Source organism: Crocodylus porosus, unplaced genomic scaffold, assembly GCF_001723895.1.
Source record: "Crocodylus porosus isolate Cpor-Errol unplaced genomic scaffold, CroPor_comp1, whole genome shotgun sequence".
NCBI lineage: Eukaryota > Metazoa > Chordata > Crocodylia > Crocodylidae > Crocodylus > Crocodylus porosus.
The window spans coordinates 35,875,405-35,900,373 of record NW_017728914.1 but is presented as its reverse complement, the minus strand read 5'-3'; the positions used below and the strand labels follow the sequence as shown (position 1 = coordinate 35,900,373).

Sequence of the window (24,969 nt, the reverse complement as noted above, 5' to 3'; positions counted from 1 at the left end):
TTTCCTGCCAAGGCAGGGGGTCGGACTAGATGATCTACCTAGGTCCCTTCCGACTCTAGCTACTATGAAACTATGAAACTATGAAACAAAGACACAGTCCTGAGAGATTCCCATAGCAATCATCTTGCTCTAGCCACAGAGTCGCCAGGATTGGGAGCGCTCCATCAGGATATCCTAACGTAGCATTGGCCCAAGTCTATTGAGATCATGTGGCACTGCAGCTACTTTTGCCAAGGATGAATACAGCCCTGCAATTTCTTTTACAAACAAACAATGCGGTACTTATTGTGTAACTTTATTCTAATAAATTACATGCATCTCAAATTAACCCCCCTGTCTTTTGCTGAACTTCATCTATTATACATAACCAGCATCTGGAAACCTTTTGAGCCATAAATAAAGCCATTATCTAAGCTAGCAGACTGTACACAACTCTTAGGTTGTTTAATTAAACACAAAGAAAATTATTATACATTAACACATCCCTGGCATTTATTATTTGTCTTTTTTTTAATGTCTTTTCTCTTACACACTTGCATTTAAAACTACATTCTGCACGAGTGAAAATCTTAATTAGCTCCATAGGAATGGTATTACTCAGGATTTGTTAGGGGTATAACTGAGAGCTGAATTTGGCAATTAACAACGTAATAAAAAAAAAGCTAATTGTTAATAATTGTTAGCTGCTAATAAATCTCATGTTATGAGGATGGCCTGTTTTGATCAAGATACTTTCATTCCAATATTACCACGCCCAGTGCCGGCTCAGTGAGAAGTCAGTGGAGATGTACACATTGGTGTGTTATATATGACACACGTGCGCGCACACACACACACGCACGCACACACAGCACTTCGGAAACACTCCAGCTGAGCTGTATATCGGGCAACTTGGATTCACGGCTAGTCTCTTACCTGGCTAATGGCAACGATATTAATTATGATATGGGAGGACAAGTGGAGCGAGCAACACTCGCACAGGATATGCTTTACCTCCAGTTTCGCCTTCTTTGCATTCATTGAATAACCAACCACACCATTCACACAGCCGTAAGTAGCACGGGAAGAAACCGTTTGTCCCTCCATCACACTGAAATGAAGGCTACATCACAGTCTAAAGATTAAACTTCCCAGCAGCAACAAATGCAAGTTGTTCTTTATTCCCTTCAAATAAAAAGTGGCTTCCAAAACCTAATGGTGGGACAACAAATAGAGCAATTTTTCCAATCAGTTTCTCAAACTATGCGATGTATTCCCTCATGTGCTCTATCCACCAAAGTGAATTATGTTATGAGGTTCAAAGGCTCTCCATTAATTCCAGGATGAAAACATTTATAAATATGAAAATTTTCTCATTAACTTCTCTTCCTAAATGATTCCTCTTTGACAAATCAATCTGCAGCCATTTTGCAGAGGTTACAACCTTCAATAATTAAATCGGATATTGTATTGGATGTTGCGTTGATTACTCCACAAATTCCAATTTCTGCAAGGCCACTAAAATGTCTAGCTAAGGGGATGTTAACGTTATTTAATTAGCTATCTGCCATCATCATCCAAGTGGGAGGTTGATATTTGAATCAAATTAACGCTTCTGAACAGGAAACGGAAGAGATGATCTCTCCTCTGAAGTAGTGATACAAAACAGAAGGGCTGTGTAACCTATTCAGCTTTTGTAGAGCTGCTCAGGCCACACCAGATTGCATCAGGATGATCAGAAAGAGCTGATAATACATTAAATCTTTTCTTTAAAATGCTGTTTTTAATCTCACTTGGGTTCCTGCTCATCTTCACGTTTGTAAAATGTTGCCTCTCTTGCTGGGCAGATCTCTTTTAGTTTTGGCACTAAGCAATTTAAAAACTTGCTGCGTTTTAGGTGTGCGTAATCAAGAACAACCAGAGTCCCTACTACAGCAGTTCTCGACTTTTTCAGACTCGGGGCACTCGTTAGACCTGAGACCTTGGAGATGCTAGCGCTTACCGTTCACTCATTTCTCGACAAATAACAGAGCAAGTCTTCTCTTGCAAAGAACTAAGAAAGGCCACAACGGGACAACGTTTTTAATGCTGTGGCTTCCCATTTGAAAGCTCTGGCTTGATCTGATGAATTGTGTTTGAACTCCTAACCGGGCTAACATTGTGTAGCACCCTGCAGCACCCTTAAAATGATCTCAAGGCACTCCAAGGTATGGTAGCACCCCAGCCAAGAAACACTGCCCTGGCATCATACTGGGTTGAGCCTTTAGTGAGGGTTTATTGTGAGTTAGGGTGCACAAACCAGGTGGATAATCCTCTCTCAGTGCTAGATTTCACAACTTTCAGCCACTTCTCAGCTCCCATGGTGAAGTGATGGCTTCTTACAACCGTGAGATTTACTTTTAAAAACAGAAAAAGCTTCTGTGAAACTTCGGCTATAACTTGACATAAATACATGTGGGAGCCAGGCAACAGAAAACCCGTGGGCTCAGTCCCCAAATCACCTGCGTCTAGCCCGTCCATCATGATTAATGGATTGGGTAGTACTCCACCTACGGAAACATCATTATTTTTTCTCCTTTCCGGATAACTTACAGGTCTGGAGCGGATTTCTTTGGCGTAGAGGGGCTTCAAGAATTCTGAATCTCCTTCTAGCTTTAGACCTTTTTCTGTGATTCTCAGGTTTCCCATTCCATCCTGAAACACACACACACAAAAATCATCCTATTAGCAATGATTGCTAAATACCCCCAAACCTGATGCATGAAAACGGCTGCCCAGCTTTTTCCCCCCCGTACAGAAGAACATGTAAAAACACTGGGAGGCACTGTACAATGCAATTACTCGGTATTATCCTTTCAGCTCCATTTCTGTGGAAAAAGTCTATTCCATGCCTCCTAATAAACCATTTACTCATATGAAAGATGCCCTTTTAAACTAGTCATCTCTGCTGAGAGAGAGAGATACAGTGACATCCTGTGTTAGCGTGAAATCATTCACTGTAACGTGTCTCTGTAACGATACTACCATGTCATTCATAATGAATCCATGCATAGGAAACAAAGAAATTAATCCATCCGTTCTCAGACTGATAACAAAAGGTTTAGCTTTATAGAAACAAATCTTCGCATTGCAAATGCTGGAAGGATGCACACGTTCTGTCTATGCCAGCTCGGCAATTACGTGCGCAGTGGAATTTGGTCTCGCTTTCATTTTAACATCCCGTTGTGCAGGCAACCCACATACTTTTCTTTGTTTTGAATATTTATCACAATCAAGAGGCGCAATGCAGGTGATCTATCCTCCCAAAAACTGTGTGATGAAGAGCAAATGGGAGGTGAACACGTGTAAACACACAAAATCCAGAACGAAACAGTGGTTTGGCCATGTAACAAGGAGGCCCAGCACCCTTGCCAACACCATCCTGCAGTGTGCTGTGTGTGGACGAAGACAGCAACAACCTAGGACAAGCTGGACACCAACATCAAAGACTGGATGGGATTAAAACTGATTGATTGTACAAGGATTGCAAAAGACAGGGAAGAATGAAGGAAAGTTATTGCTACATCAAAGGTGCCCCAAGGGTTGGTGCAGCCTCGGGACTGACAGGCCGACAATAATGAAGAAAAAGTTATTTAAAGAGACATGGAAAGTAATTTTGAAGGAGTTTTCCCAAAAGCAGTGAGATGGGAACACAGACCAGTACATATCAAGGAAGTGATAGTCTCACATATTATCAGCTCAGTATTTGCCCTGGGCCAGGCGACCAGATGAAGCCTCTCGCCTAGGATGTGTTCTCACCCGACTCCATCCCTATTTGTGGCTCGTTTCTGATCGTTTCCGATCCCTCCCCCAGATCAGGAACAGCAAAGACTTGGTCCCGTGCCGCCTTCTCCCTCTCGCTGCCTGGGAGCAACAGGGTAGCTTGAGCACCGAGAAGTGCCAAATTGGGCCGGGTACCTTTTTTTGCACCTCTCTTTTGATCAGCTCAAGCCTGGGCATTGCGAAGGATAACATGGTAAATCGGGAGTGGGATAGGGAGGGGAAGGCAGAAGGCAATCTGAATCTCTTTCAGAATATCTACATCTGCTGTTTGATCTAGGCACCTGCCTTTTCACCCAAACCTGAGGAAGTCCCGCGATCTGGCATGAAACGAGTGATGCCATGTGCACGCCTCCCTCTCCCTAGACATTCAGACTTGATCTTTGCCGCTATCAGTCCTCTTCTCCTCGGTCTAGCACCACACCGTGCTCCTAGCCTGTAGGCCTTCTCAAAAGATGCGTGCTTGTTGTCCCCAAAGCACCTGGTGCTTAGATGTATAAAATCTCCTTGACAAATGGTGTGAAGTATTGGCTGCAGGCCGCCAGCAGACGACTGCAAATAGACTATTTCCTTTCGAAATTGTTTAGTTATGTGTTTCCAAGCTGTAATGAAATGTCTGACACAGGATAATGGCAAACAAAATACATGTCAAAATTCTGTATGAGCTTTTCTTATGGGTTTGATACAATGAGACAGGTATACAGAAGGAAGCAGCACAGGCCCGCGCTAAAAATATCTCGATTTTAGATCATGAGAGAAAGTCATATAGTTTATTAAGACAGGTGTTTTAGGTTCATTTCCACTTTAATTAAGGAGAAAAAACATGCATGGACGTGTTGGAGGGCGGCAGTGGATAAACATAGCATCCAACCATGTACATCCACATGCAAGACCATAGGAGCGTAGGAAAGTCAGGCTGGAAGGGACCTCGCTTGGTCATCTAGTCCAGCCCCCTGCTCAGGACAGGAGCATCCTTGATTAAACCATCCTCGCCAATGTTTATCCAACCTGCTCTTAAAAATTTCCAGGAATGGAGATTCCCCCACGTGCCTAGGTAGCCCATCCCAAGACTCGACCACAGCGTCAATCCTTACCTCTGCAACGATGCTGAAGTTAGGCAGGACATGCTCTTGCAAAGGCAAAGCTTAGCTCTGGGGAGCGTCCAGCTCTGTCAGCTGTGAAACAACTCCCCGCCTCTGCCATTCAGATCTATGTAATGCTTTCTGATTAATCCACGTGTGCAAATGAAGACACAGCTCTCCTTTCCCCCTTCCCCCTTCTCTCCCAGCTAGCATCATAGAAAAGGACCTCCAGAGGTTACCTAGTCCAGTGACCTGGTGCAGGATCATCCCCATCTAAACCCAGATTGGCAACCCTGACACAACTGTGAGATATACCACCCAAACCTGCCACTGGTGACGTGGGAGGACTACGGCAGCCAATGTCCCGCTCCTATAAAGGTGGTTAAAATACTCTCAAGAGATTTGTGTTCGGCTATGCACCGTGTCCTCATCTGACAGCCCAGGATGGGGGACTGCAGCTACGGAAGGAGAGGTAACGGAAAGCCCAGGCAGATTTGAAGGAATTATTGGCAAAAGATGCAGAAGGAGACTTTAGCGGGGGGGGAAATAATCAAAGATATGGTACATTCATGCAAACAGCCCAGAAATGGTGTTGGGAATAGCATAAGCCCAGCCAGGCATTTGCCAGGTGTTGCTGAATTTCACAGTGGGGTCAATTATTCTGTTTTACCGCATGATTTAACTCCACGGTGGAAAAGGAAAGAGTTTCTTTACTGATCAGCGGTTCCCTTAGAAGAAAGCCGGGCTTAGGCATGTTAGGCGCGAAAAATGAATGTTTTCGCATCATTTTGACACGGAAGCTGTAAACCAACTTTAAAGAGAAGCGCAAGCCGAGAATGGTATTGATTGCTTGAAGGGAGGAGGAATGAGAGATAGGGAATAAAGTGCAACGTGCTTCATTCCTGGTCCTTGGTGAAAAATCCTGCCTTATGAATTCTGAGTAGCTGTCGATGCAGAAGGCGCCTCATTTACCTTAAGCAGAAGTATAAAGGAAAATGAGTGCAGTACGATTAGGGCTGCCCTGAAGAGCTCCGATTGCATTTCAATGGTGGCATGCTTTGTTATTTTTGAGGGAAGAGGAATTATTACAGGCGTCTGAAGACCCCGGCGTGTTGGGGAGGTGACCTTTGCCAGGCTAAAAAAGCTCCGCAAATGCTTTCCTGAAATAGATATTTCAGTCAGGTTACAAGCCCTCAGGGTGGGGTTTCACACGGGAACCTGCTCCCTGCTCTCATTTGGAGAAGCTGCAGGTCGTGCAAGTGGAGGTCTTACCTGCGCTTTCTGGGAGGGCGGTCAGCTGCAAGGGTGCACGGGCCAACGAAAACAGCGCTTTCCCAGGCGCGGCCGGGAGCAGGAGCCAGGCAGTGCCTCCCAGGCAGGAGGAGGGCCAGGGATCCAAGGGGCAGGGGCCTGCTCTACCTCCGTGGACACCAACAACCCATTACCAATGACTCTGTTGGTCTGTAATTATTCTCTTATCTCCAGCCTGCTTCAGATTCATTTCTCTCCTGCCGGACACCGCTCTTGCGGAGGCATTCGTTCCTCTCCTGTGATGTGGAGTTGCACGTGTCTCTTCTTAGCTTGCTCGTCTCTCCTTCCTCTATGTCCCGTCTCCATCTCGGGCTCTCCCCCTGTCTTGCCCTCTCAACTCCCACCATGCCACTTCCCTCTCATCCCCATGCTTTCACACCCTCTTCCCAACCTCAACGCAGTAATACATGTTCCTTTGACACCGGTCACGCGACTCCTTGCTCCCAGCACTGTCCCAATTCAGCACCCTGAACATCAGGCATCTCCCAGTCTAGGATCTGATCCAAAGCCCGCTGCACTTGGAGGAACGACCATCGAGTCGCCTTTGAATCTGGCACCTAATGCTTCACCCGAAAGGTGTTTCATCAACTGATCTGATGCTAATGGCAGTTTGTCCTTATGGTGTAATTGGGAGTTATCATGGCAAAAATATGCAAAAGCCATCATTTTCACTTAAAATAAAAAGGCAAGCCCTGGCATGCAATAGTAGAATTGGTATAAAGTCAAGTTTATTTTCTATTAGGAGGGAATTAAGCTGCTGTTACAAAGGATACCACAACACATGCACGACACACTACGTGTTTCTGTAAAAAGTGACTAGTGTCTTGTTTTCAGTAGTGTGTGATATATTCATTCCTAAATTGCATGGTTGGAAAAAACCTCGACAAACACCACTTTATTCTGCACTGAATATACAGAGACTGAAACCTATACAAATTCACAGACCATCCCCTTCAGCCAATAAAATTCAGAAGCAGGATGCTTGATGTGACAAAAGCCACAACGTTTTCATCCCAATTCATATCTGTGACAAACATACATCCTTGTTCACCGTCCTCATGAGAAATCCTGCCATGCTGCCGCGCGCGACGTTTGGTCAGAGAGCATGGCAACGTGACGGGTGCTGGATCAGCTGGCTGTGATAACTGTCGGTGATGTTAGTCTTGAAGATTTCCAGATATAGTTGCTAGAGGTACCTGTTTGATAAGCTTAGCAATATGCGGCCTATGTCAAATTTTGTCACATTTCAGGAGATCAAGGCTGTTCTCCACTCGAGTGTCTGCACGTAAGACAGGAGGGGCTTCGGCTCCAGTGCAGTCAATGGGACTTAAGCCCCCGCTCAACATTAAATACAGCTTCAAGTTCACCCTATTTAGAGTTTCTTTCCTGAAGTCTAACACAGATGAAACGAACATTTTGGGAAGTTATACATACTTAATGAATACACCTCTCTCTGGAATAACAGGAGGAAAAAGGAATTGCTTCAAGCACTTTAGTTACCCGTTTGCCTTCTGTTTTTAATACCATATTCACTCCCAGACTGCATCCAAAAGCTGCTGCCAATTCAGCAATGGCTGCAACAGGGTTAAACCTCTAGCTTTTCCCGAGCCAGAAAGGGAGGGCAAGTACGGCGGATGGACAGACTCTTCCCCTGGGCCAGAAGTCAGCCATGATGCTGGAAAAATCTCTTCCCCCTTCATCCTGCCTTTCCAAAACTAGGCGCGCCTCTTACTTGTGGGTATGTGAGAAAACGTGGTAATATGTCCTAATTTGAATATAAATAACGTGAAAGGCACAACTTACTATGGCCAGGGTTGCCCAAAGCAATGGTTCTCCTAGAAAATCTTATTTAAGTGTGCCAACCCCTGGGACACGTGAGGTGGAATGAAAAGGGCTTGTCAACATCAACCATCTTGAATTATTCAGCTCTTCGGTAGGACGCGGTGAAAACTTTCACATCCATTTTATCATCTAAACCACCTTTCTTTTTATACAAGGCTTTGTAATGGGCAGGCATAAAAAATTGATGTGCTGCTGCCGACTGTTATGTGTTAAAATGAGCCCGCGACAGTAAAACCCTGACTTACGAAAATGTCATTTCAGGATTGCTGAATGAGGAGAGATTTTTATTGGCCTGAGAGAGGAGCTCAGTTTAACAGCCAATTACAAAATGATGGTGTTAGTGTAGGGCACCAGCTCCACACCGCTCCTGCCCGACTACCGGGTGCTTTGCATGCCTGGCCTGGGACGCGTGGGGGCCGCCGGGGCTGCGCTCTGACGTCAAGTCCTGGGTTGGTGGGTTGGCATTTTTGTAAGGCGGCAGGTCTTTGCATGCTTTGATTTTATCTTTTGCCCAGTTAAAACAGACTTTCAATGGGAGACAGGCAGCCTCATAACATTTCCTCTGGCAGGAATGATAAACAAGACACCAAGACGCCCCTTTCCATATCCTTCCTCCCCTCCCCATGCTTCTGGCAGCATTTCTGAACAAGTTCCTCCCCGCACCCCGGCGAGGTCAGGCTGTGTTGTTATTACTCCTATTACACAAATGGGGAAATCGAAGTGCAGCGAGCTTCACTGACTTCTCCCCTCCTCCTAGTGCCAGGAACAGAATCCAGGTCTTCCGACTGCTGCAGAACCATCCTCCCTCCCATGGGCTTTCATCGATTTTCAGTCTGAGGCGGGTATTGATTGCCCAGCCCTTGCCAATTCACTCCAATACGAGAACAGAACATGGGCAACAATAGCTTGCAGTTATTACGCACGACTTGTCATGCAAGGATGCAAAGCACTTTGTAAGCAATTAATTAATTAAGCCTTGCAACCCGTTGGTGTTTCTACTGCTCCTTTGCTTTTTTGCTGGAGATTGTATGGGAACGCTAAGAGTGGATACTGTCACAGATGAATGTCTGAATCACCGCTTTCTGGTCCAGGCCCATCTCTAGCCAGCTTCAGACGTGTTGGCCTCTCTCCTGAACAGCAGGTGCACTGGCTTGCAGTCCCATCTCCTCCCCAGATTCCTCTTTGAAGAGCTAAATTATCTATAAGTCTCCCCTCTGGGTTGGGGGAAGTTTCTGTTCTTACTGGGAATGCACTGAAGCTGAGTCAGGCAAAGTCCTGGGAGAGAATGATCTTTGGAGAGTTGCTTATATCAAGCTCCTGCACCACTGGATCATCACGGCTTGTGTTGCTGGTCACTACATTTGCATGGTTATTATAGGCAGCTCAGTAGAACCAAAGCTCACAAAAAGTTCATATCCAGCGTTTCCATTGGAGGACTGCTCTGCCCTTGTCCTACCTTAAGGTTCGACACATCAGAGCTTCCAAACCCCAGCTCAGTCACTTTCCCTGGGATCTCACTCTCCTCTTGTTCTGATGGCCTGACCTGAAGCTTTCCTCAACTCACTGGCGATCAAGAGCAGCACAAGCATCTAGCTAAATATCTGCAGTTGGATCCTTCTAGTGGAAACAACAGCAGATCTGAATATTCCTGAGTGCAGTAATATTGATGGCTCTGCTCTTGAAAGGTTGGAGGAGTCGACTTCCTGAAGTCATACGCAAGAAGAACAGCAGATCCACTTCTTCACAAGTATTCATCTTGCTGACTGTGCGTACACATTCCTATTACGATTATATGTGAATCCTCAGCCTGTGTCCATGTGTGCTGGGCACCAAAACAGTACGACAAGTCAGTGCACAGTAAGAAACTTTGCTAAAAACCCTGTCCGGGGTCATCTAAAGGGAGTGTCATATAATGCCCCAAACCACTATAGGGTGGTAATCTGAAAGCAAGGGTGGTGCTGAGTACCTGTCAAAACACTGCAACACTTTGACAAGGTGTAAAACTGCAGTACTCAGAGCAAATGAAGAGTCAAGGCATTTAATAGTGGTTCTGAAAGGCTAGAGAGACTGAACACGGTGGGCGTGTCTACACGTGCACTTACATCGGCTTAAATTTACTGCGCAGTTAGCGGGAATAGGCCAGCATCTACACATGCAGGCGTTAAAGCTGACTTGGAACTAAAGTCAGTGCCATGTCAATCCACACACACAATGTTACTGCACTGTAAGGCGTCTACATGTGCGTTTCTGTGCAGTAATTAAATCGGGTGTAAATTTGATACCTGCATCACAGAGGTATCAAATTTACACTCAAGTCGGCATAAGTCGCCATGTTTACTGCATTGTGCGGGCACACATGTGTAGAAGTGTGCCTGTACTACACAGTAATTTCAGTTACTGCACAGTAAATGTGCAGGTGTAGATGCACCCACTAAGTACAAACTAATGCCCTTCCTTTTCATTCTCTCAACAGCCCTCAGGTGTCCTTTCCAGATGTATTATAGTTTTAAAAAATGCTCCCAATTCGTGGTGTTTAATGCGCCTCATGGTGTAGACGCCCAGTTAGGTGGAGGGTTACCAAAATGCCTAATTGAACTGGAACAAGGTACGTATGCCCATGGTTGCAGGAGAAGGAGGAGATGCAAACCCAATACATCCAGAATCCTAGCACTGAACTGACAGAGTAAAACAACATTATAAATGCAAGACTAACAAGCAAACAGAAGACACTGACTCACAGAAGCTTCTTTTCCATAAACTCTTGACAGCCTGTGAGAAGACACCTCAAATAACCTCTGCAGCTGCAGACATCAGTCATGGGACGGTCCAGAACTGAGTGAGCAAGGACCAGCTGTGTTAGCTCCCCATTAATCCACCTAAAAATGACCTGCACCAGTTACTGTGGAAGCTGCATGGGTTGTAAAACACCTGGGACTCGCTTTTATTTCTCCCTTTCCTTTTTATAGTTAGATTGAAGTTATCGCAATGACTCCATGGAATCCAGGAGGCTGCTGACTACTCCAACAGCAATGTACAAAAGGAGGAAACAGTTTATAGATACTGCCCGTACCATTTAACATGCGTTTCCATAAGAATGGTGTCCAAGAGATCCAAACCACCCCCTTTTCCGGTGGAGATCACCTGCTGCTTGTTACACCTCCTGCCCTGTTTGCAATAATGGCTCAAGGGTGTGCAGAAAATAAGCCAGAGGATAAGAAGAGACGTCAACAAGAAGGCAGACTAAGGACAGTTGCAATAAGGCAGCAAACTGCAATTCAGAAGCACTGGGTGTGTCTACATGTGCATTTACTCTGGCTTAAATTTACTGTGGAGTAAATTACTGCTCAGTAAATAGGCCAGCATCCACACATGCAGGCATTAAAGTGCATTAACGCTGTGTGAACTGATGTGGGAGTAAAGTTAGTCCCAAGTCAGTCCACACACACAGTGCTACTGCACAGTAAGGCATCTACACATGCATTACTGCACAGTAAATAATTGGGCGTAAATTTGAATCCTGCACAATGCACATATCAAATTTATGCTCAAGTCGGCATACGACACCGTATTTACTGTGCAGTACAGGCACGCATGCCTGTACTGAGGAGTAATTTCATTAACTATGCAGTAAATGCACGTGTGTAGGCACACCCACTGAGTGCTAATTCTGGCTGCACCAGAGCCTCCCGATCTCATGCTGGGCTCTTGCTACTTTGGGATGATGCTCAGTGCTCTGGATGCATCTCCAGGCCTGCAGCCTGGCTGGGCCACCTCCCTTCTCCTGGAAGGCCAGGGTGAACGCTGAAGCGGTTTTGTCAAAGCCCATGTTTCCAGGGTGCCTCTTCCCACTGTGCTGCTTTCCAGGAGGATGACTGTGTTCACACTGAAGTCAGAGGAAAGACTGCCAGGCATTTTAACAACTGCTTCAGGGCCTGACCCAACTCTGGAAGTCCACCAGAAATTTGGCTCTGCCCTTAGCAGAAGTTCGAAAATGGATTCCTTTATGTGAAGTGAAGAAAACACGCAAAAAGTGTTTTGCAGGTTACTTTTCTAATTAACTTACACCTGATGAAGGCAATGTCGAATGGGTCAAATTAACACCAGAATAATTTCTAAATAAATCATTTCACCTGTATGTGGAGAACAATCAGTTTAGAAATGCCATGCGTCGTACCAGAACTATTTTAGGCATAAAGTGTTTCTCTTCAAAACGAGTCCCTAGAGAGATCCCGGTGCGGTGATGTATTGTGGAGCACAACTAGGACTTCTATCAAATATGCCACCTCATCTGAGTGTACATTTTTATAGTAAAAAGGATTAGCTGACATGTTGGAAAACTGATTATGAATCCCAATGTTGTTACTACAAGAGAAAAAGCATATGCAGAATTCCTCTCAAGGGTAATAATTTCCTTTGCACTGATATTGTAGCAAATAGTTCAAAATTTGCCATTCATGCATCCCAATTCCCTGTTATGGAACATTTTGCCACTGAAGCATTATAAAATGACCCATTTTTCTCAAGCGTTTTTCTGATTTTCTTTCTTTTTTTTTTTGCTCCCACAGCAGATATTGAGGTTTCATACCCTAAATTCAACACTCATTCCAAACACGTCCTATAAATTCTCCAACTTTTTAAGTTGGCCTATTACCATGGTTATGCTAAGTAGAAGGAAAAAACTTCCACCCTGCAGAAATTTGTGTTCTCTCTGAGGACGGGGGAAAAAAAAGGGAGAATCTAATACTAGTAGGAACTTGCACTCTGCTTACTGTGCAGCATTTTAATAATAAAACCAGCACATAAATCCCCCCCCACTGTACAAAGCATGGCTGAGACAGGTTTTATACAATATGTTCTTATAATCTTGAATTACAACCGCCTGTCAATCACGGGGTACAGGAAAAGAATAAATAGAATTTTTAAAACTATGAATATATTGAGCTCATCTCATTCCTAGCGTGACTCTTCAGGAGTCGCCAGGTCCCATTTATTTTGCTCTTTCTTGCTTGCGTGGCTCCTTTTGTGGTTTGCTCTTCGCACATCTGAAATCAATGGGAATTTTTACTGCCCCCGAGATGAGGCTTGGAGAATTTGTCATGTCCCGTGCCAGAGGCAGGTGTCGTGGAAAGCTCCCGTGTGCTCAGGCCCTGGCACTAGCAGGAGCTTTGCAACCATCACGTGGTGCTTCCCTGCTTCTTAGCCCCTCAGCCTCTTGCAAATGAAGAGGAAACAACGGAGATGCATGAGCCCTGGCACTTCTCTTCTGTGTGAGAGGGAATTTCCCCCTGCCTTTCAGCCATGCATGAACAGGGGACCTCTCCCCAGGAAGGGGAATAAGAACGGAAAAGAGCGCTGTCAACTCCTTGCATAGGGAAAACCTCTCGCTCTCTCCATGGCTCTTAACAGAACGACTTCACTTGGTGCTGAGGGGCAAAACAGAGGTTTGCCCACCGTGAGCCACTGAAACCATTCAGGATTTCAGGTCTAACAGTGCTTTACCATACAGGGAGCTGCATTGCGGCCGCTTTCCATGCACAGGCACGTGTCCCGAGCAAGTGAGGGAGATCTGCGGTCCTTTTACACTGATTTACTTATTTATTCCATTTATACATCACCCTTTCCAACAAAGGCTCAGGGTAACATGAAGAGCATACCTAACAGCAGTGACAAAACTCAGCAGCCCAAACTCCAAGGCCTGCACAGGGTCTGGTCCTCCTTTGCTACCGTTAATGGGCCTTGCTATTTTTTTGATAGCAGGGGGTACAAAAGTGAAGGAAAGGAATATTTTCTGCACTATTCAATTCACCTTTTCCAGCGATTTGCTAGCAGGCAGCAGAATCCAGAGAAAGGGCACGTGGACTGATTTGCTACCTGCCACAGGTTTCATGGAGCGAAGAAGACTTTCACAGTCGCGACACCAAATGTACTTGCGTGAAATCATTTCAGGGATAATTTTAAGGATTCATTCGTGTACTACGACTCATCCTGTTCAGTAAGGCAATGCACGCTGGGCAAATGTGGCCCGGTTGGGCATCGCAGGTAGGAAGAAGCTTGCTTTAAAATCAGGTTCCCCAAGTTAGGAAGCCGTCATGGTTCTTTTATTAAGAAGCTGCCTTCATGGCTAAGGAACCACCTCTGAATTTTTATAGCCCCATTTGTCACAAAAATATAAGATCTAGCTCTTTCCCTATCAGAATATACTGGAAAATAATTTAAACTGTCTCCCAGACTTATCTACAGTGTGTATGTGACATTGTTGTTAGCAGGGAGGCTCTAGGGACGGCATAGAAATGAGAGAGCTGAAAGAGATTGCCCCCAAAGAGGCAGAAATAAGTATATTGCTTTCTATTTCTTTATGAACAAATGCCAACAAAGAATTACTGAAACAGGAATCTATGTGTTTAGGGTCCCTTGCCACTGTGCAGTAGGTAGAGCCAAAGACCAGATCCGTGGCTGGCACAAATCAGTGTAGGTTCCTGGATTTCAGTGGAGGTGGACTCGTTTACGCCACCCAAGTACCTGCCCCTAGTTCAGACAGGAATGCAACTAAGTCATCTAGTTAACGGGAGTCAAATGAGATGAGACGAGACCCTGGAGTACTGACGCGTTAGATGTTGAATCCTCACGGTGATTCAGTCTCGCAACACCCCTCAGCGCTATTCCCGTCTCAGGTACTTAAAACGCCCCATTACTGTAACAACCGAGCACCTCATGATCTGTAACGCGTCTGTCCTCACAGCACCTCCGGGAGGTTCAGCAAGGCTGTTCCCCCATGCTACCGAAGGCCAGAGTGGCTAAATGACTTACCCAAGGTCATACAGGATGTCCGTGGCGGAGAGGCAGCTGGACGACAGTCTCCCAAGGGCCCAGCTAGTGCCGTATCCATCCAAACACCCCTCCTTGCTTATAGCATTAAACAAGGAAACCTTGGGGTCTGCCTTTGTGAAAAACATGGAGTTAGCCAGTGATTTCCGAACACCACAAAGGTCTCTTTACCCCCAGGTTTAAGCAGTGCAAAATCTGCACAAGGCTTTCGTTTTCCATGTCTTCTAAGTGACGCTGAAGTGACCGCTAAAAACTGATCCTCCAGAATGAGAAGAACTGGGATAAATCACTCAGAAAGAAAACATGTGGCTTAATATTCACCAGAGGCCTGCGTCCAGAACCTGACAACTCCCAGAGTGACTGGCACCGTCTATGATACTTCCCAGAGCTGTGAATACTCATAAGGCACAAGTGAAGGAAATTCTCCAACTGTTTATTTTCTGAGGAAAACGAGGGCAAAAAATAAAACAAATCATATCTTCTCATACCAGGAACCCATCTCCAGACTGTTTTTAATGTCAGATTGTTTTTAGAGTGGGGACTACTGAGTCATAGAAGGCTGCTGCCAGAAGTCAAGAGACTCTTCTTGACATATTATGCATGTGCAAATCAGGTTGTTACAGGTAACGGAGAAGAATCCAATGCAAACATTCGCAGTGGGAGTCCGGTCTGATTGCGACCTCGGCCAGGGCTGCGTGTCACTCCTCTGCTTATTTTTTATGGAGATTCTGGGAAGTGCTTGCTGCACCTGTACTGAGCTTGGCACTTAGAAAGCACATTTCTACACTTCACTTTCTTACAACAACACAGCTTACTTGGGGGTTTGAGCATTTCCTCTTTCCTCAGCTAAATTCCTCCATAAAGAAGTACAGCCCTAGGATCTTATTACATGGCTTGCAAAATGCATATTATATATCTATCTGGATATAGATTGCAATACGTTTTGCAAGCCATGTAATAAGATCCTAGGGCTGTACTTCTTTATGGAGGAATTTAGATATATAGAGAGATATATCTATATCTGTATCTATCTATATCTATCTCTATCTAGATCTACAGATATCTCTCTCAGTCAGGGCTGTGTGTGACCCATGATGCTGTGAATTAAGAAGTGTCACACTCTCTCGCTGGTGTCTACAAAGGGTGACAAGCCCAAAAGGTTGCAAAGAAGAAATTTTCCAACTATTTTAGTTGGTCTAATAAAAGCTATCAGATTTATCTAAAGAGCCTTGTCTGCCTAATAACCTTTAAAGGGTCATAAGGATTAAGTACCTCTTTACTAAACAGTCACTTGTTACAGAAGCAAGTAGGCCAAGAGGTTGCTTATTGCCATGGTTTATACCCTTTTCTAACACCTTCCATCACTAAGCTTATCATCCATAGTGCTTATTACGTATATCTCTAATAGGCTTGTGAGGCCTATTAATAATCTCTTAACCCTTTAAACCCATTTGCAAAGGAAACCTTGCTATACACAGTGCCTGCCCACTGCGTAATACAACTTCCAGTAGCAGAACGCCAGTACAAAGACATTTAAAGAGGATTTTTTAATAAGATGCTGTGATACCAAGTACCGAACCAAGCAGAAGAAGAACACCAGAAAAGAGCGTTCCCCGAGGCCGTGTGAATCACTGCAAGCTCTGCGCGGTGTCTGCACTACTGAAGCGCTGAAATTCTCACCGCGATGAGTTATTAGAGCCAGGGCCTTCCAGATGATCTCGAGGTTCAATGGTCACTGCATTTCCCAAAGACCTCAGGCAGATGAGGAAGGATGAGAAGATAATTGAGAATAATGTCCCGTAGTAAATTCAGCTTATGAGAACTTGAGTCTTTGCAGCAGATTTGAAACTGGCTACAGCGAAAGCAGATTAAGCGGCGCTAGTTAAAACTGGGCCAAGGAACTGAAAACAGCCTTTCACGAACAAGGAAGGGGAGAGATGAGGAGTAGAAACGGTGGGCCGAGGGCGCAGGATAATCCTGTTTAACTCCTCAGCTCAAGGTACGCGCCAGTGAAAGAAATCTCAGCTGCTGGATTTGCGGGGACTTGTGCATATGAGAGGAGGTCAAATCCAAGCTACGTGCGCATGCTGGCGTCAAATGGTTTCTCAGGAAGACTGATGGTTTAGACACAACTGAATGGGACCCCCGGAAAGGGCATGATAGGAGAAAAAAAAAGGTAGCTTGATTTCTCAGGGTCCAACTCATGCACGACTGGATAGAAGAGGCCGGCTGGTGCATCTGAGAAAGTCCGACCTCGTCCACTACCAGAGGTTTTAGGTTTTTGCTGCTGGACTGTTCAGACCTTGTTCAGCATGAAATCTTGGAAGCCCAGCTCTGCATCTCGCTAAACTCTCCCGGGGAGGAAGGAAGACTTGCTGGGCCTCCTTCCACCCGTGTGAATCCACACACGGGACAGTCAAAAGCAGGTCTCTGAATGCAAGCAGTCCACTCCTACAGGTCTGACCACAGCTTGCCAGGAGCCCTTAGCTATCGGGATGGTCCGTGCCTGGGGATCTTTCTTCCCAAAGAGGAACCACAGGAGGAGAATGACAGCATAATTGCTAGGGAGTGTGTCTGGGTAGAGACCACATAGGCCAGAGAAGGAGGGTTTCCTGCTTGAGAGAATATGAGGCTTAGAAGGAAATGCTGATATAGGCATTACCATTGCATTCAAAGCGTCTCTTGTATGAATACTGAGGACCTGGCTGGAGTTTCTATTGCCTACAATTAGACTTCTCTGCCTCTCACTGCAACTCCCTGACTGAGGTGGTATTAAAGCCCTCTCTCACTCGGGACTTCAGGAGCTAGCTTCATTCTCCCTGTGCAAAGTCTGAGCTGCTGCATTGCTGATCTTTGGTCTCCATCATCAAAATATAGGACCGCTGCCATGGATTTATTTCCATTATCCCTCTGGGAAGTCAGAGAAAAATTATAAGTCTTGGTTGCAAGAGCTAAAAGTTCTGTGTTTGGCTCCGCTCCACTTCGGGTTTTCTTTTCTTTTCCTCTTTCATAAAAACAGAGTTAATCATAGGTTACTTTGGCAGGGTGCACCATATTGTGGTAAACACCCTGTAATTAAAAGGGTGGGCACTGGGCATCACATCCTGTAACTGGTGTCAGGTATCCAGGTTGTAGCCGTATTGGGCTAGGGGAAAAAGCAAGCAGGGCGTGTGGTAGAGGTGATATTTTGCAATTAAAGCTAGAAATCTTGTTGGTCTAAGAAAAGATATCACACCTCTGCTGTGAGCCCCGATTGCTACATCCTGTAAGTGGCGTGCCAGAGTCTACCCCTAGCAATATCCTACAAGAGTCATCCAATGGTCCCAGGCTTCACTGAATGTGGGTTTTGCTTCTGAAGCTTGAGTGCGCCTTTACCTGTTTCTTTTCCTGCACTTCTCTTGGCATCACCCAATTCATTTCCTTGATTTTTTTTTAATTCCCCCAAACGATGCATTTTAAGAAAACTTAAGTGTTAACAAAAACAAATACAGCAAAACTTCAGCAGGCACTTACAGCTTCTTGCACGGCAATAAAGTTTATGGGAAATCTTGCAACTATTCCTCCCTCGGAATAAAAGGACCGAACCGCTGCTCGTTATACCGCGGAAAGTAATTGCTCGGTGTGCAGAGCAGTGGGGGTTTTTTAAGGCTTGCTGTTTCTGCTGAATCAAAAATATTTTTACCAAAGTATTTCCAGTGCTTGGTGGAACAGAGCAGAAATTTGCAAATGGCTAACGTTTTTTGATTAATTATTTGTCTAATTTCCTGATCAATCTGGACGGCAACCTGGCATAGCAAGCTGGTGACATTCTCTGCCACGCATCTCCTTGCTCGGGAGAATATTCCCAGCAGCTTATTTTTCTACATTATTCGCTCTTTGCAAGTTTGCTATTAACTTTCCAATGCGATTGTTTTAAAGGTTATCTTCTCCATGTCCTGGCGCTTCGCTGGGTGTGGGATATGTTCAAATGACCCTGCACTTCCAGCACCACGAACCATTTCTATCTGGCCCCAAATCAACCCAGGAGTTCGGGTGTAAACGGCGTTTCTTGTTCTGAACGGACGTTTGGGAACAATCCGAACCTGGGAGCCAGGCTCCTCTTCCACCGATGTGTCTGGACTTGCAAGTCACAGATGAGTTTCTGCATGTATTCAAGGATTTCCCCATAAACTCTCCGTGTGGGCATTTGAAGAAGAACTGAATTGTCTTCTCCAGATCTTCTGAAACGTTACCCCGGGCTGGTTTCCATGCGTCAGTTCACTTATGGAATAGGAGTTCTTGTTCACATGCTGCAAAGTTCCCGTTCACTGCTTACAACTCTTTCAGGCCTCTTGTTGAGAAAAACCCCAACTTCTGTCTTAGTTAATTTAGATGGTGCTTATGAATCGGGTAGCTGTCGAGACCAAGGGCTATCCAACTGCTGGAAGGTTTTCTAACACTGTATTCTTTATTTGTGATGCAGAATGGCACCTTAGAGGCTGACTGGCTCAGAGAGATGCGCGCCTTCCTGGGCAACAACTTACTTTGTTTGCTATCATGCCGTAGCCCATGAAAGCTCAGGCCTCTCTAAACGAGTTAGTCGCTAAGGTGCTCCCCATCCCTGCCTTCCCCCTGACTTCAGACTCAGGCGCCTAACCCCCTCGTTGCGACGTAGCTTGACCTGCTTGGCCATTAAGTCAAGTTAGTGCACGTAATGGCATATTCCATCTCGGAGACCCCACAAAAGTCCGTTCTGGGAAACAAACGGCACGGTCCTGGTGATGATTCGTGTTCAGCTGAGCCATTTAGTAATGTTTGCAGAGTCTCTACCCAAGAATTTAGTCAAGATCATTAAAATGAGCTAATTGGTATGCAATTAACTTGAGTTACAGCATAGTCAAAAACACTGGTATATACAGACCCCCTAGAGATTCCATTTAGCTCAACCAATTAATTAAACTATGCAGCTTATTGCAAGTAATTGATGATTTTTATCCATAAAATAATAACTTTGGCTATGTTTAAACGAACTCTCTCAGGGTTTTTTTTTTTCTCAATCTGCTTCAAAAGTCCCCCACCCCTGACAGCACACCTTAGCTATTAATATTCTTATTTAAAATATATATATATTCCAGGACCTGTATCTTCACATAAGTCATACTGTTTAAAAGTCAAAAAACACCATTGTTTTGGCCTGTGTGCCTAAGATTAAGAGGATGTGAAGCCTGTGCTTAGATCCTCTGAAAATTTAAGACCTTTGTGTCTTGCTTTTGGAGCAGGGTAATATTTTATCTTTTATCCACAGGCATCTTTGTCTAAGAATCAAAAAGGCACCTTTCCTATTTCATATCTGCTTTGATTTTATGGTCCCCACTTGACTAAAGAGGCATCATGGTGCAAGTCTATCTTTTTGCAAAATGCAGCAATTTGGATAAACAATAACTGGGAACAATTGACAAAGATCTGCAGCAGTCATCACAGTACGGAGCGAAAGTATTTTAATAGAAAAGCGCACCGGAGGACCAGTAATTCACTGTCTCCCCCTGGAGCATTCAGTTCTCATTTAAACCCTTCTGATCTGAAAGTAAAAGGGGTCAATAAGTTAACACTTTTATCAAAAGAAGACATACCGAGCTATTGTAGTAACCCTTTAGGGTAAAACTGCCATAGGAAATAAAGGTAAAAAAAAAAAAAAAAAAAATCAATTGCTTTCAAGCTTTATGCAGCCTGCAAAAACAGCTGTGATGAAAACTTAATCTTCATTAAACATTCAGATACATCTATTCAAAACGGCTTTTTGTTTCATGACGGCAAAAGGCCTGGTTGCCTACTCCATAGCTTTGTGGATCTGTTTCTGTTGAATGCATCCCCGTAAAACAAACTGCCCCGGGCATGGAGACGGGTCAACTTCAAACTAAGGAAGGACTGGGAACATTCAATGTTCATTTTCCCTAATAACAGAGCTTTCATTCTTCTACACACCTGAATGGGGACGGGGTATGATAGTCTACACCCGTATTTCCTCAGTTAACAATTATTGAACGAAATCTGGAAGGGTTATGCTGTTACCCTCTGCAGGGAGTGAATTTTACCCTATTATTAACTCTCCCTCTGCCTGAAGAAGGGTGTTTGTGCCCGAAAACTTGCAAAGAACAATTTCCTCCGCTATTTACTTGCTCTAATAAAAGATACCACATTTACCCAAAGAACCTAGTTACCCTACTATGACCAAACTCAAGGCACATTTCCTTGCAGTATGGCTATTTCATCCCATCGACACTGCGGTGGCTGAGCTCCTTTGCAAACTTGTTGTTAATGAATGCTCTCTAAAAAAGCAAACTAGGAGCCTATCTGTCTGGAGGCCTATCTGGCTTCTGACAGAGTGGTTTTCAAAGCTCCCAGATAGGGGACTTGTCCATCAAAAAGGAAAAAAAAAATCCTATTTTTGGACTGCTGAATGTTGTCAAAAATAGGCAGGGTTTGGCTATGTCAGCCATGAATGCGCAGCTGGGTAATAATGCCTGACTGACAGGCAAGCAGGCGTGGAAGAAATAGAGAGGGACTGGAAGTCAGGGGTGGTCTCTGCCCCCATGGAGAGCATCCCAGATGAGCTGCCTTGCTCAGTATTTATGAATCAACCTAGGAAAATGAAGGGCCAGATTCTCAGCTCTGCAAGGGTGCAAATGTACTTGGCTGGTAAGGAGTCCCAGCAGCATAACGTAGCAGCTAAAAATCATTATAATTCAGCAGTGCTCAGGCCATACCCCATGCCCCCATCACAGGGAAATGCCAGGCACCAAGAGTCCTCATCAGAGCCGTGTCTAACATACAACTAGAAACCCTGGGGCTACATTACGGGGAGGTCTATGCAGGCCTTCCTGCTAGGATCGGTTCAAGCCAAGCTTTCATGCCGTCTGGGCAGTGGGTGGGGGAGTTTGAAAAGTTCAGATAACTTTGAAGAGCCCCACTCCTCCGCCCCTTGGGAGTTAGATACCCAACTTGTGTCTTATAAAAGCTTCATCAACATCTCTAGCCTCCAAAAGAAAAATCCTGGCGGAAAGGACTACCGTTTTCCCCCTACGCAGACGCCCTCGGTAATTGCACCAAATGACTCTGCAGTGCATGTTGGCGCAAAGACCTCATGAGAGCGGCTGGCCACATAGTGATGGTTTCAAGCCCTCTCTAAACAACAATGCTCCTATCAGCTTGCTAAGATGTCAGGGTACAAAATGTGGGGTTCCTTAAAGAGGTCTGATTTTCAGGGATGCCAACACCTGCCCTCTAAACATCAGGCCCTCAGTTGGCGTGTCCCAAAACATTAAGGCACCCTGATCACCAACCGGTTTGAAACATCTAAACGTTATTTCAGGACGTTCGGCTTGAATCCCCTGCAGACACTTCTCCATGACTGCTCTGTCCATGTGCTCCAATTATACTGAATTTCTTGACACCTCCTGATACAGCTGCATGGTAATGTATTCATAAGCCTTTTAAAAAAAAAAAAAAGTAAAAAAATGGTGCATTTCCCAGCAAAGTCATGTACGCTGTCGATTCATTTGCCCCAAATTAAAAGGCTCCATCTTCATCTCCCTCTCCCAAATTTAACATTCAGCATTTTAATTGTTTCTTCCCTCGTCGTTAGATCAATATCAATCATCTCCTTCAGTTACCACAACTTGTGTCTTCCTGAAAATTATGTTAAATTTAGATGCTAATGAAAACTGCTTACACTGTTTAACCACAGAACTGAAGCTTCTATTACAAACCATAAAAACTGTTAGTTATAACAAGAAACCTTAATTTCTACCTCAATCTCCCTTCCACCATCTGCCACCCTGCAAGACCCAACCAGGAAACCACGGCCCTAGAAAACAAACAAACAATAAAAAGGATAATTGTCACAACACAACACGCATTAAAAGAATTAAAATGACCTCATTAACCATTATGCTGAAAATTATGTTATAAAGAAAATTAATCCACATATGCTGACACATATCAATATTCCTTCTCTCCAGCCATATTCTGCAATAAATAATTGGACGTCTTACATGAAATGTTGTATTAGCCTGAATCGACGATACCGTCTAGAGCATCCTCTCTTCCTAACAGATGACAATGTCCAGTTATAATGGTTAAGAAAAAGAGACCATGGGAGGGTAACGGAGAAGCAGTGTATTTCTCTCTCTCGTGTGGGCCACCATGCAATTGGCTAAAGCATGTTGTCATTTATTTTATTGTATTTCTTCAGCAGCTTGAGGTGCAAGCTGCCATGGCAGAGGAAGTTCTCTTAACCCATGCACACATACTCAACCCATGCCTCGCTTAACCCATGCACTCATCCATAGATGAACCTGTGCCAAGTCAAGGTGTCCGTACCCGAGACACCCCCTAGATGCAGTATAGACTTGCCTCAACCATGGCCAACTTACCCCTGGGTGAACTGAGAGCAAGTTTCTCGCCCTTGCAAGCGGCCCCTTTCCATACAGTCTCCTTTTCTCCTGTGCTTTCAAGTGCCCGGCTGCCTGTTTCTGCACCGCAGCTGCAGTGAGATTCGCTCCAGCTTTGTGCATCAGCTCCCCTGCTCCCAAGTCCACAGCATTTAAAACACTCCCGAGGTACGTGGGACTTGGTGTACACTGCAGACCACGTAATGGCTTGGTTGATGACCCAAGATCCATGGACTAGTTTGGGAATCACTGCTGTAAAAAGGCCACTAGCTATTAAAATCCCCAGGTACTGTGACTCAAGGAAGAGAAATGTCTTTTTTCCTAATATCCAACCTCAACTTCCCTTGCTGCAGCTGGAGCCCATTGCTCCTTGCCCTGTCGTCTGCCCCCACTGAGACCAGTCCTGCAGGGAGGTGGAGGCTGCTACTCAATCAGCCCAGTTCGCTCAGCCTCTCCTCACAAGTCATAATTCCCAGCCCCACAACCATTTTCACTGGATTTGCCTCAATGATCCGGTTTGCTTTTGTTAGGTGCTAAGCACTTGCACGGCTCAGCGGTTTAAAAAGACAGCGAGGTCCCCAGCACCTCACAGGATCGCATTCTGTATTTGGAATATATCCACAGAGCTCAAATCCAGAAACCGGCACTTAGCTGCTCCATTTAAATAGCTGGAAGCTACAATATCAGGCAAAACATCTGCTTGCCCTATTATGCAGGCATAATCTCTAGGACGTGTGTGCGTGAAAAAGTGGTAAAAGAAATAGAAAAGGGTTCTCGGTTCATAGATATTAGGGTCAGAAGGGATCTCAGCAGGTCATCGAGTCCGACCCCCTGCTCCAGGCAGGAAAGAGCGCTGGGGTCAGATGACCCCGGCCAGGTGCTTGTCCAGCTTCCTCCTGAAGACCCCCAGGGTAGGGGAGAGCGGTGTTAATGTATTATTTATTGAGTGCACTTCAGTCGCATCAACAGGCCCATAACTGCTGCGGGATTTCTGGAGAAACACCTCACTCTATTTTTCCATCAGACTGAGATGAGACAATCATCTTCTGCACTGTATTTTTCTCTGTGTTTTTTCTTTTTCCCAATGTCCCCCAGTAACACTCTCTTTATATTTCCATTATCACAGCACTGTCCAAATGGATCCATTTGCGATTCACCCGTTGGGCATGGGAACACATCTGCACTACCGCAGCGCTAGGTAAAGCTTCCCAAAATGACTTGAACACAAATGCAAGAATGTGGTTTACCCCATCTGGAATAGAGACCAAGTCTCTGCCTTATTCCTTGCTTACAGTTCCTATCCGGAAAAGTCATAACCATTATGTACGCAATCAGATGGGTCGCGCTTATCTCTGGAATAACCCCCGCGATAATCCCAACCCCAGCGTCCTTGCATTGGGATTTGTATTTTTTTAGGACGTTGCACAAAAAGATGCGCTTGCTTTTTAAATCTTGACAAGTTAGCAGCTCCGTTTTACCCCTTGACTGAACTAATTCTCTACTTCAGTTCTCTTACACACCTTCTTTTAATGAATACATGTTCCTTTGATTAAATTAACATTTTTGTCTACCTAATTAGGCTGAAAACCTATGCTGAACTGATCAAGAAGCGGCTTCATTACTGCTCATTGGTGCATGTTTTCTACCCATCACTGTCAACTCAATGGGCTAATGATTAGAAG

The 24,969-nt window shown here is 44.9% G+C and overlaps 1 protein-coding gene across 2 annotated transcripts in view; it reads right to left on the bottom strand.

Annotated features, from left to right (window-relative positions):
- Positions 1-24,969, bottom strand: part of SGCD (sarcoglycan delta) — a 241,655-nt gene that overhangs the window by 84,834 nt on the left and 131,852 nt on the right. For both annotated transcript variants that reach the window (XM_019535275.1, XM_019535276.1), the window contains exon 3: positions 2,572-2,673. In XM_019535275.1, coding sequence (XP_019390820.1) covers positions 2,572-2,673 — 102 coding nt within the window. The remainder of the gene's footprint in view (positions 1-2,571; positions 2,674-24,969) is intronic.